Source organism: Vigna umbellata, chromosome 4 (genome assembly GCF_029865625.1).
Source record: "Vigna umbellata cultivar VRB3 chromosome 4, Vumbellata_1.0, whole genome shotgun sequence".
Classification (NCBI taxonomy): Eukaryota; Viridiplantae; Streptophyta; class Magnoliopsida; order Fabales; family Fabaceae; genus Vigna; species Vigna umbellata.
In genome coordinates, this window is record NC_142168.1 from 24,372,554 (window position 1) to 24,387,036 (window position 14,483).

At 29.0% G+C, this 14,483-nt stretch overlaps 1 protein-coding gene across 1 annotated transcript; it reads right to left on the minus strand.

Annotated features, from left to right (window-relative positions):
• Positions 1 to 4,094: 4,094 nt before the first annotated feature.
• Positions 4,095 to 13,131, minus strand: LOC124832223 (short-chain dehydrogenase TIC 32, chloroplastic-like). The gene is made up of 8 exons (XM_047306376.2): positions 12,893 to 13,131; positions 12,075 to 12,306; positions 11,910 to 11,989; positions 11,429 to 11,576; positions 7,858 to 7,936; positions 6,414 to 6,498; positions 5,609 to 5,655; positions 4,095 to 4,537 (listed from the first exon to the last, which is right to left on the minus strand). The coding sequence occupies exons 1-8, from the start codon at positions 12,999 to 13,001 to the stop codon at positions 4,379 to 4,381; spliced, it is 939 nt and encodes a 312-aa protein (XP_047162332.2). The 5' UTR covers positions 13,002 to 13,131; the 3' UTR covers positions 4,095 to 4,378.
• Between the last annotated feature and the right edge of the window lie 1,352 nt (positions 13,132 to 14,483).

The following is a 14,483-nucleotide window of genomic DNA, read 5'->3' on the forward strand; positions in this document are numbered from 1 at the left end:
TAAATATATTGAAAGTTTATTTGAATATATTATCACTTTCTCTTCAACTAAAATTAAAATAATTTCATAAGAATAGATTTATCCACTTTTCAACACTATGTTTTAAAGTTATAACCTTGAAATGAAGATGACGCAAAGCAACATTATGTAATTAATAAGATGCAAAATATGTAAATAGATGAGAGAATGTAAAATGTGAAGCACAAATTTCAAGAGTGATTAATGAGACCATAAAGACATCCAACAAACACCAACAATCATGAGTATATATTGATCATTCTAATGGCTAAGAGCAACTGGGTCCATGATGAATGATGATAATTGTTGTTTAACTATCTACCTAATAATTGCAAAAATATTAAATCATATACTTGGGTAATTAGAAGTATTAGTAAATGTCATACATAGAGTTATACATGCAGAATAGTAACAAAATAAAATATTCTCAATTAGTAGAATTTGTGTACAAATGTAACAAAAGGGAAAAAGACAAAAAGAAGCTAGAATATAGAAGAAATTTGTCCTAAAATAAATTCTAATTGGATAAGAGTAGTAGCAATAAATTCTAATTGGATAGCATTATGAGGTAATTATTAGATCATATTAGTAAATTAAATTAATGAGTTAATGATTTGATAAAAAAATTAGAAAACTAGAAACAATTAGCATTTCGTCAAACAAGTTGATGGAACTCTCAAGATTTTTCATATCCAAAAAGACAGAAGTCAAACAGTGAATATAGCCCTTGATAGTACTTTTCACGCTTCTCAACCATTGCTTTCAATTCATATTTGCGCACAAAAATTGTCTATGGTTTCATTGTCATGATATTTATTTAGAAGTTGGCAGTTTCTAGTTAGATGTGTCCAACATTATATGGTGTGTGTTCATATTTTAATTGAAAATTTGTTAAATTTAATGTAGCTAGAGTTTAATAACCCAATTCATTAATATAAGATAATTTCACTAAATCACTAAACACTTACTTTACAAAGCTACTTTTTAATTTAACCAAAAAATACTTTTATATTTCTTGATAAATTACGTGCTTTTATTTTAATCAACCAATTGAGATACAATTGGATGACTTTGTCTAACTCTATAAAATATTCTTGATTTACAATTAAAGTTGTGACTAGACAAGTATGAACACTTCTTGTTAATTTTAGATAAAAAAATGTTGTGATTGAACAATTATATCTCTCGTGAATTTCAACTACAATCAATTATCAAAACAATTATATGGTTTATCTATTTATATATGAACTTCAAAATATACTTTTACTTGCCATCTTCTTTATGGTTCCAAAATATACTTTTACTTGCCATCTTCTTCCTACAGCCACTACGGTGGTATCCAAAATTTTGCAAAGAATAAATTGCCAAGATGAAATCTTATTAAAATATGGCCACTGCATATACGAGGAGTTAAAGGCTCAATTGACTTGGAGTGAGAGAGATAAAATATCTCTTGGGTAAAATTGCTGATGTAGCCATGAATGTTTGGTGCCTACCAGGGAAAGAGCTTAAGGCTCTACCAGGCACTAGAAAGAGAAGTGGAGTGGTGCCTTCCAAACCGATGTAGCCATGAATGTTTGGTGAAAGAAAAAGCACGGTCAGCACAGAAACTTTGTCGGAGGTAAGAAAAATACGCACTTTATTTATTCTCTGTAATAGCATGTGTCTTATGTCTTTTTACAACGCAAATGAAAAAGGGGGAGAACTCTATTTATAGAGTTTTTGGAAAAAAACGGAAACAATTAACTAAAGGGAAAAACTAACTGGTTTAAAGACCAATTACTGTCTTTAGACAGTAATCTGTCCGTTTGAGGTAAGCTCAATAAATCTAACAACCAATTTATAAATAAAGTGCAATATACATTAAAAACCAAAAACCAAACGAACCATATATATTTAAGGGCGATGTCAATGCTGAAGTAGAGGAGTAGCCTCTAGTGAGATTAAAAAGAGAAATCCATGTTGTTCAAAACAGTGTCTATGCACGAAAATAATCAATCAAAATGAAAAAAAAAATCATACTAAAACATTTAATGAATGTGAAAAATTTTTGTTAAATGAAGTAGAAATTATCCTTGGTGGCCGTCGAACTTGTTGTCGAACTGTGCTCGAAATCTTGAGAACAACGAAAGTGCAAAAATAGTGAAAAAAAAGCTCTCGTGCGATTTTTTAAGTGATAAAATAGCATATATGACGTTATATGCTCTAGTAGGCTGACATCTAATGGTACTCATATGACCCTTCGTCGTCTAAAGTGGTCTATGGACAACAAAATATCTTTTGGGTTCAGGTCCTTAGTGATTCTAACAAGTTTGATGACAATTTCTCATTTGAACAACGTCTAAAGTGATTTACACGCCATCTCTGGAGACTTTTGACATCATATGGTTCAATTCTGCAAAGTCCGTAAGCCTAAGCTTAGCAACAAAACAACTTAAGCTCGACAATTCGATAGCCTGAGCTCGACAGCTCGAACTTCACAATTACACAACAGCCTGAGATTGATAGGAGTTCGACATCATATTAGACGTCGATGGGTTATCAAAACCAACTTTGAACGGGTTTATAACATCGGTCCGACCAATTATCAATGTCCAATTGGTCATTTTGTTTACAAAGTCCAGTAGGAGTTCGACATCATATTAGATGTTGGAGAGTTACTCCCTCCACCACCACACAGTGCTCCCTGCACCTCTTCATTCCTTTTTTTACCCTTGAGTAATATTTAAACGGATATGAATATGTGTTGAAGGACAAACAGATGTTGAGTTCCGATTGAAGCACAAACGGATGTTGACATCCGATTGAAGGACAAATGGATGTTGACATCCGTTTAAGCCCCCAAACCGAATGAAACAATTGAGAAAAATATAAACCAAAATTCCAGGGCTTGTCACGTGTGAACTCATAGCCCCAACAGGCGGGCCTTCTCAGTTACCACTCGTACTATCAACTGTCGCCTCCGCAACCTCCTTCGTTGTTGGTGGTGATACCACCACCACCTAGCGCAGTTGTCCCGCCGATGCACCACGGGCATCCGCCATACGTGGCTCAGCATCAACAACAAGCGGTGTTCAGTTCTTACGGTGCTCCTCAACCCTCCACAAAAGAGGTTTGCACCCTCTTCATCGCTGGCCTTCCAAAAGATGTAAAGCCCTGCAGAATCTACAATCTTTTTCGCGAATTTCCCTGCTACGAGTCTTCACATCTCTGGAGTCTCAACAATTCGTCTCAGGTTGATTGCAATTTTAATTTCTTGGGTATCTTTATTTATGAATTATGTGAATCGTTTCACTGATGTGGTTTTCGTGTCTTGGCAGCCTTTTGCTTTTATTGTGTTCACCAGTCAGCAGTCAACAATCATGACAATGCATGCTCTGAATGTGAGGATCTCATCATAACATTAATTTTTTGTTACTTGTTTTGCAGGGCATGGTGTTTGATCTTGGGTAAAAAAAGTAAACAAATATAGTTAAAGTAAAAAAAGGGTACTTTTGAATTTAAAAAAAAATTGGAAAGGTTTGAAGAGGTGTAAGAAGGATTTGATGGTGATGAAGAGAGTAACTGCCTAAATGTTGATGGACTATCAAAGCCAACTTTAAATGGATTTATGATGTTAGTCCACCAAATGGTCAACGTGTAAGTCATTTTACTTATAATAATGTTATTGGTATTTTTTACGTTAATTATTTTTCCATCTGACCTTGAATGGTAGACATTAAAAGCTAGATCACACTAATATTAAAAAAAACTACTATAATAAAAATTGATAATATTCCATGTAAAAATTCTTTATATGACTCATCCATCAAACTAATATAATTGATTATGTCCTCCCTATAAAAAGAATAATAAATAAATAAGTCTGGTGTATTACTAATTTTACTTGTCCCATCATAAATGTCAAAATATTTTACCGAAGTATATAGTAACCTCTAACTAAAACATTTAATGTGTTGTCTTTTTTGTGATTTTTTTTATGTATCCCTCTTATTTAACCTAATACTTAAAGAACTTTTTTGATTTATTGACTAGATTTATAATACTTCTTTAATATTATAAAAATAATTTAAATGTCTTAATAACAACATTAGAATTCACTCATTAAATATATATTAATACAAAATAACTATGAAATGATCAAATCTAAATCCTAACATCGCAACCTATATTAAAAAAAAAGTAAACTAAAAATTAATTTAGGTGTTGTACCTAAAAGTCAAACCCCTTCCATCAAACAAGAACTTTCACATAAATTTAATTATGTCAGAAATGACAACTCATGACTAAATTCACAAAATGTGTGAATTAATTATTGAAAAGGTCTCAAGCTATTATTCCACAGAGCCTTTTGGGTATTCTACTTTATGAGGTTTAAGCTAAAATCCCATAATTTCTTGGCCAACTCAGGGTTCCTTGCTTGTGAGTTTTCTGTGGAAACATTACAATCTTCAAAATAGTGGCCATTGATTTCCCTCACTTGTGGATGCAATGCTACATAGCATGTTGTTGCAGCTCCCTACATCAAGGTTGGAGAACAAAGCCAAATTGGAACATTAAAACAATCTCATGTTAAGGATTTGTTAGTTCAAGTCTTTTGAGACGATTAAAGATGAGTTTTTTTAATTTAGAATGCAAAAATCTCAATAAAAAAAATGATTTTATTACTTTTTCCTCAGCTTATGGTTTGGTTTTTCCAAAAAGTAAAAGCTTATATATGGATTTCTCATTTTTGAAAGTTGAAAACAATATTAATTGCAAATTTATAGATTACATATTTTCTTTACCTAATGTTTAATTGTTCTGAATATTTATGAAAGGGAGAAAAAGGGGAAAAAATGTTAAATTGTAGAAATATTAACCAATGAGGTGATTAAAGAATTAGTTTAAAAATAATGAAAACGTGGATAATTATATTATTTCTTAATATTATCATACTACAAACTCAAAAAAAAAACATTTAAAAAAACGAAGAAGTAATAATCTAGTTAATAAGTCAAGTTAAATTGATATGGTTTAAGTTTGAGTTATAAAAAAATAATGTTATTTGAATGAGTCAAAAATTTAAAAATGTTTGACTTGATTAAAGTTTTGAAGTTTGAGTTTGACTTATAAACTTCTTGTTGAACTTTTTTCATGATTTTTTTTTTCAATAATTTACCACTAACCCATACCTTTATCTATGAGGTAAAGTAAACTTATGATTAAGTATATACTCATAAAAATAGCTTTAAGTTAGAGAAGATGTGATGAAAATGGTAGATTTCTTTGAAAAAAATGTATACATCCATTTAAAATATAACTCTAGGAAGTTGAGATTATGCGTGTGTAAAAGATTATATTAACAATTATATTTTTTGAGTAAATATAGTTAATATAATAATATTACAATTATCTAAGTGATATATATAGCCAAGTGACGATGTTACGTTTACAAGTTTTGAGTTTGAATTATTTAAATAATAAATATTATTATAAAATTTTGCTTGTCTAAGTAACAAACAATCAACAACATTGTAAAGAGTAAAACTCCAATATTTTCATTAATAACTCATGTCAATTACTTGTCTTTCATATTTGTTTAACTTACCTGCTGGACATTTTTAAAGACAAGTCTACCCACCGTATTAATCAAACCTGCATAAAAACAAAAAACCCTTAAACTGTCAATAAGTGCATGAATTATTTACATAAAATTATTCCCTCATTCTCATTGGATTTTTATTAGAGTACTATACAATTAAGAAAATTATTAATTATGTATATTATCAGGAAATTAGTGTGGTTAAAACGGGTCATTCGGTTTGATGTACCACGGGTTGGTTACTTAGTGAGTCAACTTAATCTGGTTTACTTATTAGTGAGTTGAAAAAATTCAAATTCGATTCAATCCATCACGGATTAGTGGATTAAATGAGTTAATTCACTGGCTCACTTAATTATAAATTTTTTTTTCAATTTAAAAAAATAACAAAATTTTTCTAATTCAAATATAAATCAAGGGGAATAGTCTTAAATTAGATTTATAATCAATCAAACATAAGATTTCATTCACACAAAAATATCACAAAATCTCCTTAACAAATAACACTTCAAATTTGTTTCTAAATAAAAATTGAGTTACTAAAAATAGTTTTGTGGATTTTTCATGTTACATAATTATTCCGTAAAAAAATAATTTCATGGGAGCCTGCATTTTAATATTTTATAAAATGACTAATCCAACAAAAAATACTTATTAAAAAAAAATTAGGTGAGTAAAAAGTATAATAAAAGACTAATAAATTAAAGTCAGAGAAATTTGGGTGGGTTTCACCTCTTACTCTTTTTCTAACTCCCAATTTAGAAATGAGATGTATAAAAAAAATAGTGCAATGTGTAGAGAAATTAATTACCAGACAGTATATTGGTGTGACGAAAAATATTGGTGACAACAGCTCCTGGATGAAGAGAATTAGCTGTAATATCTACCCCTTCTTCCTGATCAAGAACATCCAATAACAAAAACAAGTGATTTCACTAACAGAGACAAGTAATTATAATATGGCAAAACCTATTGTATTTTAAAGAGTTTTGTATAAGAATAACATAAAGTCACTATTAAACTTGTTTCCCATATTAGAACATTAAATCTATTATTTTATCATTGTGTTTGTTCTTAATTTCTTTAAAGATTACAAATACAATAAATTTCTTCATATATTTAAATTTGTATCTTTTTTTCTCTTAAACACATAGAAGTGCTTATATTTATCTATAATCGTATTTATTCCAATAAAACCCGGATCCATTTTTCCTTAACAAATTATGAGAAAATGTGACCAAAACAAAGAGGAAAACAATGACGTATATACTATTAGGCTAATTAATGGAGGTCTCAAGTTGAAACTGAAATGTACAATTGTAATGAAATCACTACTCATTAAATACAAGTCTATGCAAGATTAAACATGCAATAAAAAGACTTAGAAATATAGGTTGTGCCTTAATAAATATAGATACATTAATTCAACTAACTAGTTTTTAGTTTTGAATGAAATTAGATTTTGACTATGTCCTATATCTATTCAAGATTATTTTGACCTATATATTTGGGGTTATTTTTAGTGGATGTTTGACATCATCTTTCTCTAATGATCGAAAACATATCGGCAACATCATATTATGATAAAAAGATCAACGGTAAGTAATAAAGGTTAAGAGTTATAAAGTGTATTATTAGCAAATCATTAAACAAGTTAACTAAAGTAATTATTTATGAGGTTCTGTCTAGCTTGGTAAAATCTCATAAACTTATGATAAAAGAAACTTTTACGAGATAATTAGATTATATGTTTATTATTATAATATCTATTATCTCCTTTAATGTTTAATATAATGTTTAATATAAGTTTCTGAATTAAACGTTAAAATATCTTTTGTAAATATATCTATTTTTAGACTAAAATAATACCAACCTTTCATAACCTTTTTCTCTTTCAAACCAACCTTATATCCATAAATTGTTGGTGGGGAAATTAAACTCACCCTCTCTCCCAACATCCATTCCAACTTTAGCATTAAATAACCGTATACTTGACCATAATATCATCTAATACTTATGACTAAGTGGTTCAATGTTTTATCATTATATATTTATTTATATTTTATTTTTATAATATATATATATATATAGTTTGTTTATATTCTGTGTATGTAATTTTTGTTATTGTTTGATGTGATTCTCCATATTTTTATAATAAACATATTATATTATGAAATGATAAAATATGAATATGTGAAGATGTGAAAGTAAATATTTAACATAAATTTATTTGAAAATAATAGTTGTGTACATACCTTGAATCGTCTTGCAAGTTCATTAGCATGTAAAACGTTAGCCAGCTTTGATTGTCCATATGTAAACCACATATGGTAACTGCGCATAAGGAGAATTATATAGCATACCATAAAACTACATTTTCTGTAATAAAAGGTTTTGTTTTTTAGTCTAAAATTCTACAAGTCATGTATCAGAAAATCTGACGAGTATAAATAATTTTCTTGCATATTTGAACTTATATATAAAAGTTTTTCATTGTATTTTATTTGTAACTTTCTTTTCTGATTTAGTGTTAATAATGTTTTGCACAAACTTGTTCTTCTTTTCCTTTCCTTCTTCTCCTTTTCACATCATATCATGATTATACACACAAGTCATCATCAATACTATCACAATCACATTAAAAAGATAGCGTTATGATATGGTTGATATTAATAAATCCATAAATAATAAATGTGACCCAATTTCACGGATATATAACAATAAAATTCACAAACTAATGTTTAGAGTCATATTTTCCTTATCCATAGTAAAACAAATCTTGGAGTTAAATTGGCAATGGTAATAAAGTTGAAGTCTCCGTCACATATGTTTTTCTATGAATAAATTCCTTAAATAATATATAAAGTTTTTCTTATTCATTTAAATGTATATGCATATCAAGTGACTATATGAATAGATGATATGGTAATGGTCCAATAAAAGATAATATGATAAGAGTAATAAATAACAATTTTATTATAATTTATTGTAGGATTAAATATTTTTTTAAGTAAAAATTGAAAATAATATTTTTTAAAATTTTGATTTAATTTAGTCTATTAATTTTAAAAATACGTAGATTTAATTATTTTAACTAAATTTTGTAAAAAATAATTTATTTAAAATTTCAAATAAATTTAACAAAATTTAATTAAAATAACTAATTCAGACAGGTTTAAATATGAAAATAAATTGATCCATAAATTTTAAGAGAAATTAGTTTTAGTTTTTACTAAAAGTTAAAAAACTAAATGTAAAGATCCGTTCTTTTCCTTCTTTTCCTCTATCATTCTCTTTCCTGTCTTCTTCTCTCATCACTTTCCCTTTTTCTTCTTTCATTTCTCTGAAAATCCTAAGGTCACAGAAGGATGTGGGCTTGAGGGAAAAGGAGTTGCAGCAGGAAACTCATTCCTCTTTGCGATGCAATTGTCTCCATTCAGGGGTGCGACGGCAGCGGCGTTCTCTTCACGACAATGGAGTTGCGACTTCTTCATGGTGAGTTTTCGGTGACTCTGACACGACGTTCTTTCCCGATCATTTTAGAGTTTGAATTTGGGGTTTCTTTCCTCTTTCTGATTTGTGGTGATTTGGGGTTTAGGGTTTCAAAAAGGGTTTCCTTCCACGTCTCCTGATCTTGAGTGCTGCCGAGAAGAAGAAGAGTTTTAGTTAAGGGAAGTTAGACCATGTTTAGTTGTGTTAGTATTATAAATTTAGTATTTCTTTGATTTATAGATGATTTTTAGAAATATGTATGATTAGGTGTATAATGTGTATGTTAATTTGTGATCTTGTAAGTATGATGTGTGTATGATTGGAATGGTGTGAAATTGATGTTCTATGCTGTTAAGATTTTGTGTGATAATGTTGGTTTGATGTTTGAAAACTGAACTCAAGTGATTGGAGTGAGAGTTGGTCAAATTATTGAGTTTTAAGCCTAAAAATGGGGGTTTTCATATGTGAGTTTGAGAATTTGGGGCTGATGTGAGAAAATTGTTTTTGAGGTGCTATCATGAGGTAAATTAAGACTTGTTGGAAGTATAAGATGATTGAAATCTAATCTGTAATGAAAAGGTAGTGTGTAGTTGAAGTTTAGAGTATTTTTAGTGGAAAAATGAGGTTTTGAGTAGTGAGATTTTGAAATAAGGGGTTTAATATGTTTTGCAGAGTTTTGAACATGTTATGATACTAATTAGGATTTGGATAGAGGTTCAAACCAGTGAAAATCTGTCATGAAGATGAAAGTTGCATCTTAGGTTGGTTTTAGTCTCTTTTGGAGGTTTTGAGTTATTGAGTTGGTTTGGTACATTTAATTCCTATCTAAATGGCCAATGCAATACTCTACTTTCATCTATAAATATATTCCATATCAATATTAGTATTACAAATTCTAAATTGATCACTTGGATATGTTTAAGATGCACCAAAACCAGAAAAATTAAGTTGTTGTCAAAAACTGATAAGAATAATCGATTATCTCACTTGATAATCGATTATTCTAGTCAGAGAGTAGTATCTTCTTCAAAGCTCTCGCAAATAATCGATTATCACATATGATAATCGATTATTGTCGTCGGAAAATCATCCAAGACAGTTTTGGGTGGTTATCGGGGTTCTGGGTATCACTTTTGGACGTTCTTTAGGTCGTTTTGGGGGCTTTGGACCTTTTCGAAACTGTTGGTGATGGTTTCAAAGTTATTTTCCTTGTCTAAGTATGAATTTAAGGGGTTTTGTGTTGTTTAGTGGGTCTTCTTGGACTGTTATTGTTTGTTAACGTACATGGAATGGTTTCATGTGATTTTTGATGACTTGTTAAGTTGTTTGTGGTCTTTTGAAGTATAAGTAGCATTATATCTATGTTTGTATGCAATGTAAAAGTGAAAGATTATATGTAATGGATTTTATAATTATCCAAGACTTGAAGTATGGTTTCAAAGTGAAAGTATGTTATTTTCAAAGTATGGTTAATGGACGTAATTTCATGATCCTCAAGGAGAGGATACATGGTGGTGCCCTATGTTGTGATTCAAAGTTTTGAATCTCTTGGTGAGATTCTTAGTTGTTTAAAAAGAAAATAGGAGCTCAGTCTTGGGGGTCATCCTGAAACTCCAATGGGCAATCATTCTCAAATAGAGAGGATTGAACCATGTCATGAGGAGTAGCAGGAGGTCTTAGTCTTGGGGGCTTCCAGTACGCCTCAAGGCCCGGAACAGGCTAACCTTGTGAGTGTGGTAGGGTGGGAAACCCAAGTATCATAAGCCACCATAAGTACAAGACCCGTCATAGCTCGACTATCATTCTAAAGTCCAGACGGTCAAAGTCAGTGTGGTGTTATGTATGAAGAGTTATGTGGTGTAAATGAATAGTATGCTTGTATGAAACTTAGTAAATGAGTATATGATTAATCTTTGTTTAAACTAACTTATCCTTACTTTTCTGTTGTTTGTCCTTGTATGTTTTCTCTTTTGTGATGATCACCTGATTGGTGTGAGCTTAGGGAGACATCTGTTTCAATTACTTTAGCGATAGGTGTTCGAGGGGATTCAGTAAAGAAGTCAGAAGAATCTACAGGTGTAGATATTATTTTTCGTAGGTTTGTTTCTTATATTAGTTAATTTATCATATATGTAATATTTATTTTAGTAGTATTTTATTATTAAAAATGGGATGTCACACTAAAAATATATTTAATCCTAAATTTTATATAATTAAGTAATAGTTTAAAAAATAAATAAATTTAATTCAATTTTATAAAATTTGACTTGTCATTAAAAAATATCTTTCCATAAATTATGAAAATAAATTGTCAATCATAAATTTCTCTTTTACCTTGATGGATCATTAATTTGATCAAAACGGATTCCTCTCGGTAATCGATAAAGTATAGAGGAGACATTAACGACTCTTCCTTGTTTCTTACTTTCGTGAGCTGTTTTCTTCATAGTATCCAACAACAGATTTGTTAATAGGAAATGACCTGTGGAATTATGCTAAAGGTTAATTTTCATAAGAAAATAAGACCCAGATAAATCCTATATATAGATTAAAATTGACTTAAGTATAAATGTATAAGTAAAAGATTATTATATCCTTTTTGTAGAAACTAATTAATATTTCTTTTAAAATTAATTTCATCTTACAAAAAATATCATGTTTCTTCTCCCACTAGTTTAAAACATTGATACACATCTTTTTAGGTTGTGCTTTAAAATAATCATTTGAAGAGTTATTTTATTTTAAAATATATAAGCTAAGACAAAACATAAGGATATAAGGACAAACACATCCTTATATAGGATCCATTTCTTACCAATGTGATTTGTGGCAAATATCAGTTCAATGTTGTCTTCAGACAGAGTGAAAGGGACTGCGAAAATTCCTGCATTGTTTCTTACAATTGCAACAAATAAACAAAAATACATTATTACTTTATGAATTAATGCAAGTAAATTTTTTGTAAGGTAACTACACTTACACAAGAATGTTCAATGGAAGAGCAGATGAAATGAAGTCCGATGCAAATTTTCTAACAGATGCCATTGAACTAAGGTCTAACTCCATGTAATCAAGTTTAGCATTAGGAATCTCTTTAAGTATTGCTTCTTTTACATCTTTTGCAGTAACCAAATTTCTGACCGCCATTATTACATGAACACCACGCATCGCAAGAACACGAGCAGTTTCAGTGCCAATACCACTCGTTGCACCTACTTGTTCTCATTGTCAACAACAACATAAATGTACAAACAAAATGAAAAACAGATTCCAAAATTTCCGTAGGTTTAAAATTATGAATTAAAAATCTCGATTAATTAGAGATAAAATCAATTTAAAATATATATTCAATCATATATGGTTGTTTCCTAATCGAGATCTACTCTTTTATATTTTTTTTACTCCTTTATATTTTTTTTTAGTCTTTTTATTGTTAACCTAAGTCTCAGAACTAGGTAAATACTTATCAAAAGTACTCTCAAGGTAAATACTTATATTCAAATTTTAAATTCATAATTATCCCATACCTTCTTTTCTTACCTATAAAATTTATAGATTTGGAGAAATGATTTTTTCATTAGAATTGATCCAATAATGGTTCAAAGACTAATAGGCATGTATTTCCTGTTTTTATGTTGGATTTATGACAGTCTTAACAGAAGAGCTGTCCGGTTTAACAGAATTTGAAAGAAAATTCCAATGTTTTTTTGAAAGCATTGATGGAATGATCAACTTTGATGATATTGAAACATGAAATTTAAAAAAAGAACAAGTAATAAAGAAAAAATGAGTGAGAACCTGTAACAATAGCAGTAAGGTTGCTGCCATCGATCCCTTGAGTGACTTCCTCGGCAGTAGAAGAAGATGAAAAACCAGAAGAGTTTTTTCTTCCGAACAGCCACCACATCGTTGATTTATTGCAGTAAGAAACCGAAAGAGTTATCCCAGCAAATAAATAGACATGGATTTTCTTCTATACTCATCCATAGCATTTATGATCACAATTACCTATGGACATGACCCTTCTGTCTGCACTATAAAGCTTCAGTCATCATTCTATGAATGGTGCATCTCTTTCACATTTATTGTTCACAAAAAATTTACGTGAAAATACTTATAATATAATCGTACATTAACAATAATAGTTAGTTTTATTGATTTATTAAAGAAAATATTATTTTCTTGTTATTATAGTTATCTGGTTATCGATCACGTACAAATATTATTGAAGGTGTACCATAATAAAACATGGACTTATCATCCAACGAATTAAATGTGGTAGGTACGTATTATTTCATCTTGGTATGACCTTCTTTTCCCTATCTTTTAGTTTTTTTTTTTTACAATTTTGTTTGTTCTAGTATCTTTTTGTGTTTGTTTATGTTTCATTTTCATATTATTATAGGTCTACAATCTTTTTAAAGAAAAAAAACGTCTTAAAGACATATAAACAGGAAAAAGGTTTCACAAAAATGGCAAAACACCTTGTTATACGACTACTGTAATATCGGGATAAAAGAATAATGAATATTCATTAAATTTTAATAAAATTATAAAATATATTTTTGTATTTAAGTCTTATCGTTATCTAATGTACGTGGTAGTATCTTATCTTCATTATGGAAAAGTTATGGATCTAGCATCACACTTAAAATACAGCAAATACCTTACATTTCCCTATATTTTCTTCCAATATATTTAAAATTTTATGTTTCAAATTATTTTAAGTTATTTCTTATTTTTCAGTTACTTTTTATTTTTTTATTTACATTTTTTTTATCTTTTAACTTTTTACTTTTTTTTGAAAAAATATAATTAATATTGTATTAATACGCAGTAAAATATACTTAATTAATATTAAATTTATATATATATATATATATATATATATATATATATATATACATCATAAATATCTAATTTATGTAATTAAGTATATAATAAATAAATATCTTTTTGTCATAGATATTATATTTGTATTTATGATAAGAAATGCACATTAATATAAAATATATCTTTTAACAATTGATAATTTTTTATTAAAATATATTAAAATTTAATATAAAAATAAAGATGAGAATAGGTTAAGAAAAATCATTAAAAGAATATATTTGTCAAAGAAAAATAGTTAAAAGTTGAAGAATGGTTCCTTAGCTCGTTTCATAGACTTTACGCAGTGCCAATACCGTAAGTATGAATTCTTGGCAAAAGTGGGAGTTAAAAGCTTAGTCAGGTTGGTGAATTAAAATTTAAGTTTAGAATAGTGAGATTGGATCCATATACACGGGAGTTATGTTTAAATAAGGAAGTTAAAGTTGGTAGGTTCAAATTCTTCACAATTGGTATTCTGCGAAATTCTGCATTTGTAGAGTGAGCTTTGGGGGCTTGG

What these genes read in the sequence shown, in the direction of transcription:
- LOC124832223 (XM_047306376.2), bottom strand. Translation starts at nt 13,001, where the DNA reads ATGTGGTGGCTGTTCGGAAGAAAAAACTCTTCTGGTTTTTCATCTTCT. An exon ending in ATTTGCCACAAATCACATTG is followed by an intron (nt 11,577 to 11,909) that starts GTAAGAAATGGA and finishes ATAATTCCACAG; the next exon opens with GTCATTTCCTATTAACAAAT. An exon ending in AACTTGCAAGACGATTCAAG is followed by an intron (nt 6,499 to 7,857) that starts GTATGTACACAA and finishes GTTCTTGATCAG; the next exon opens with GAAGAAGGGGTAGATATTAC.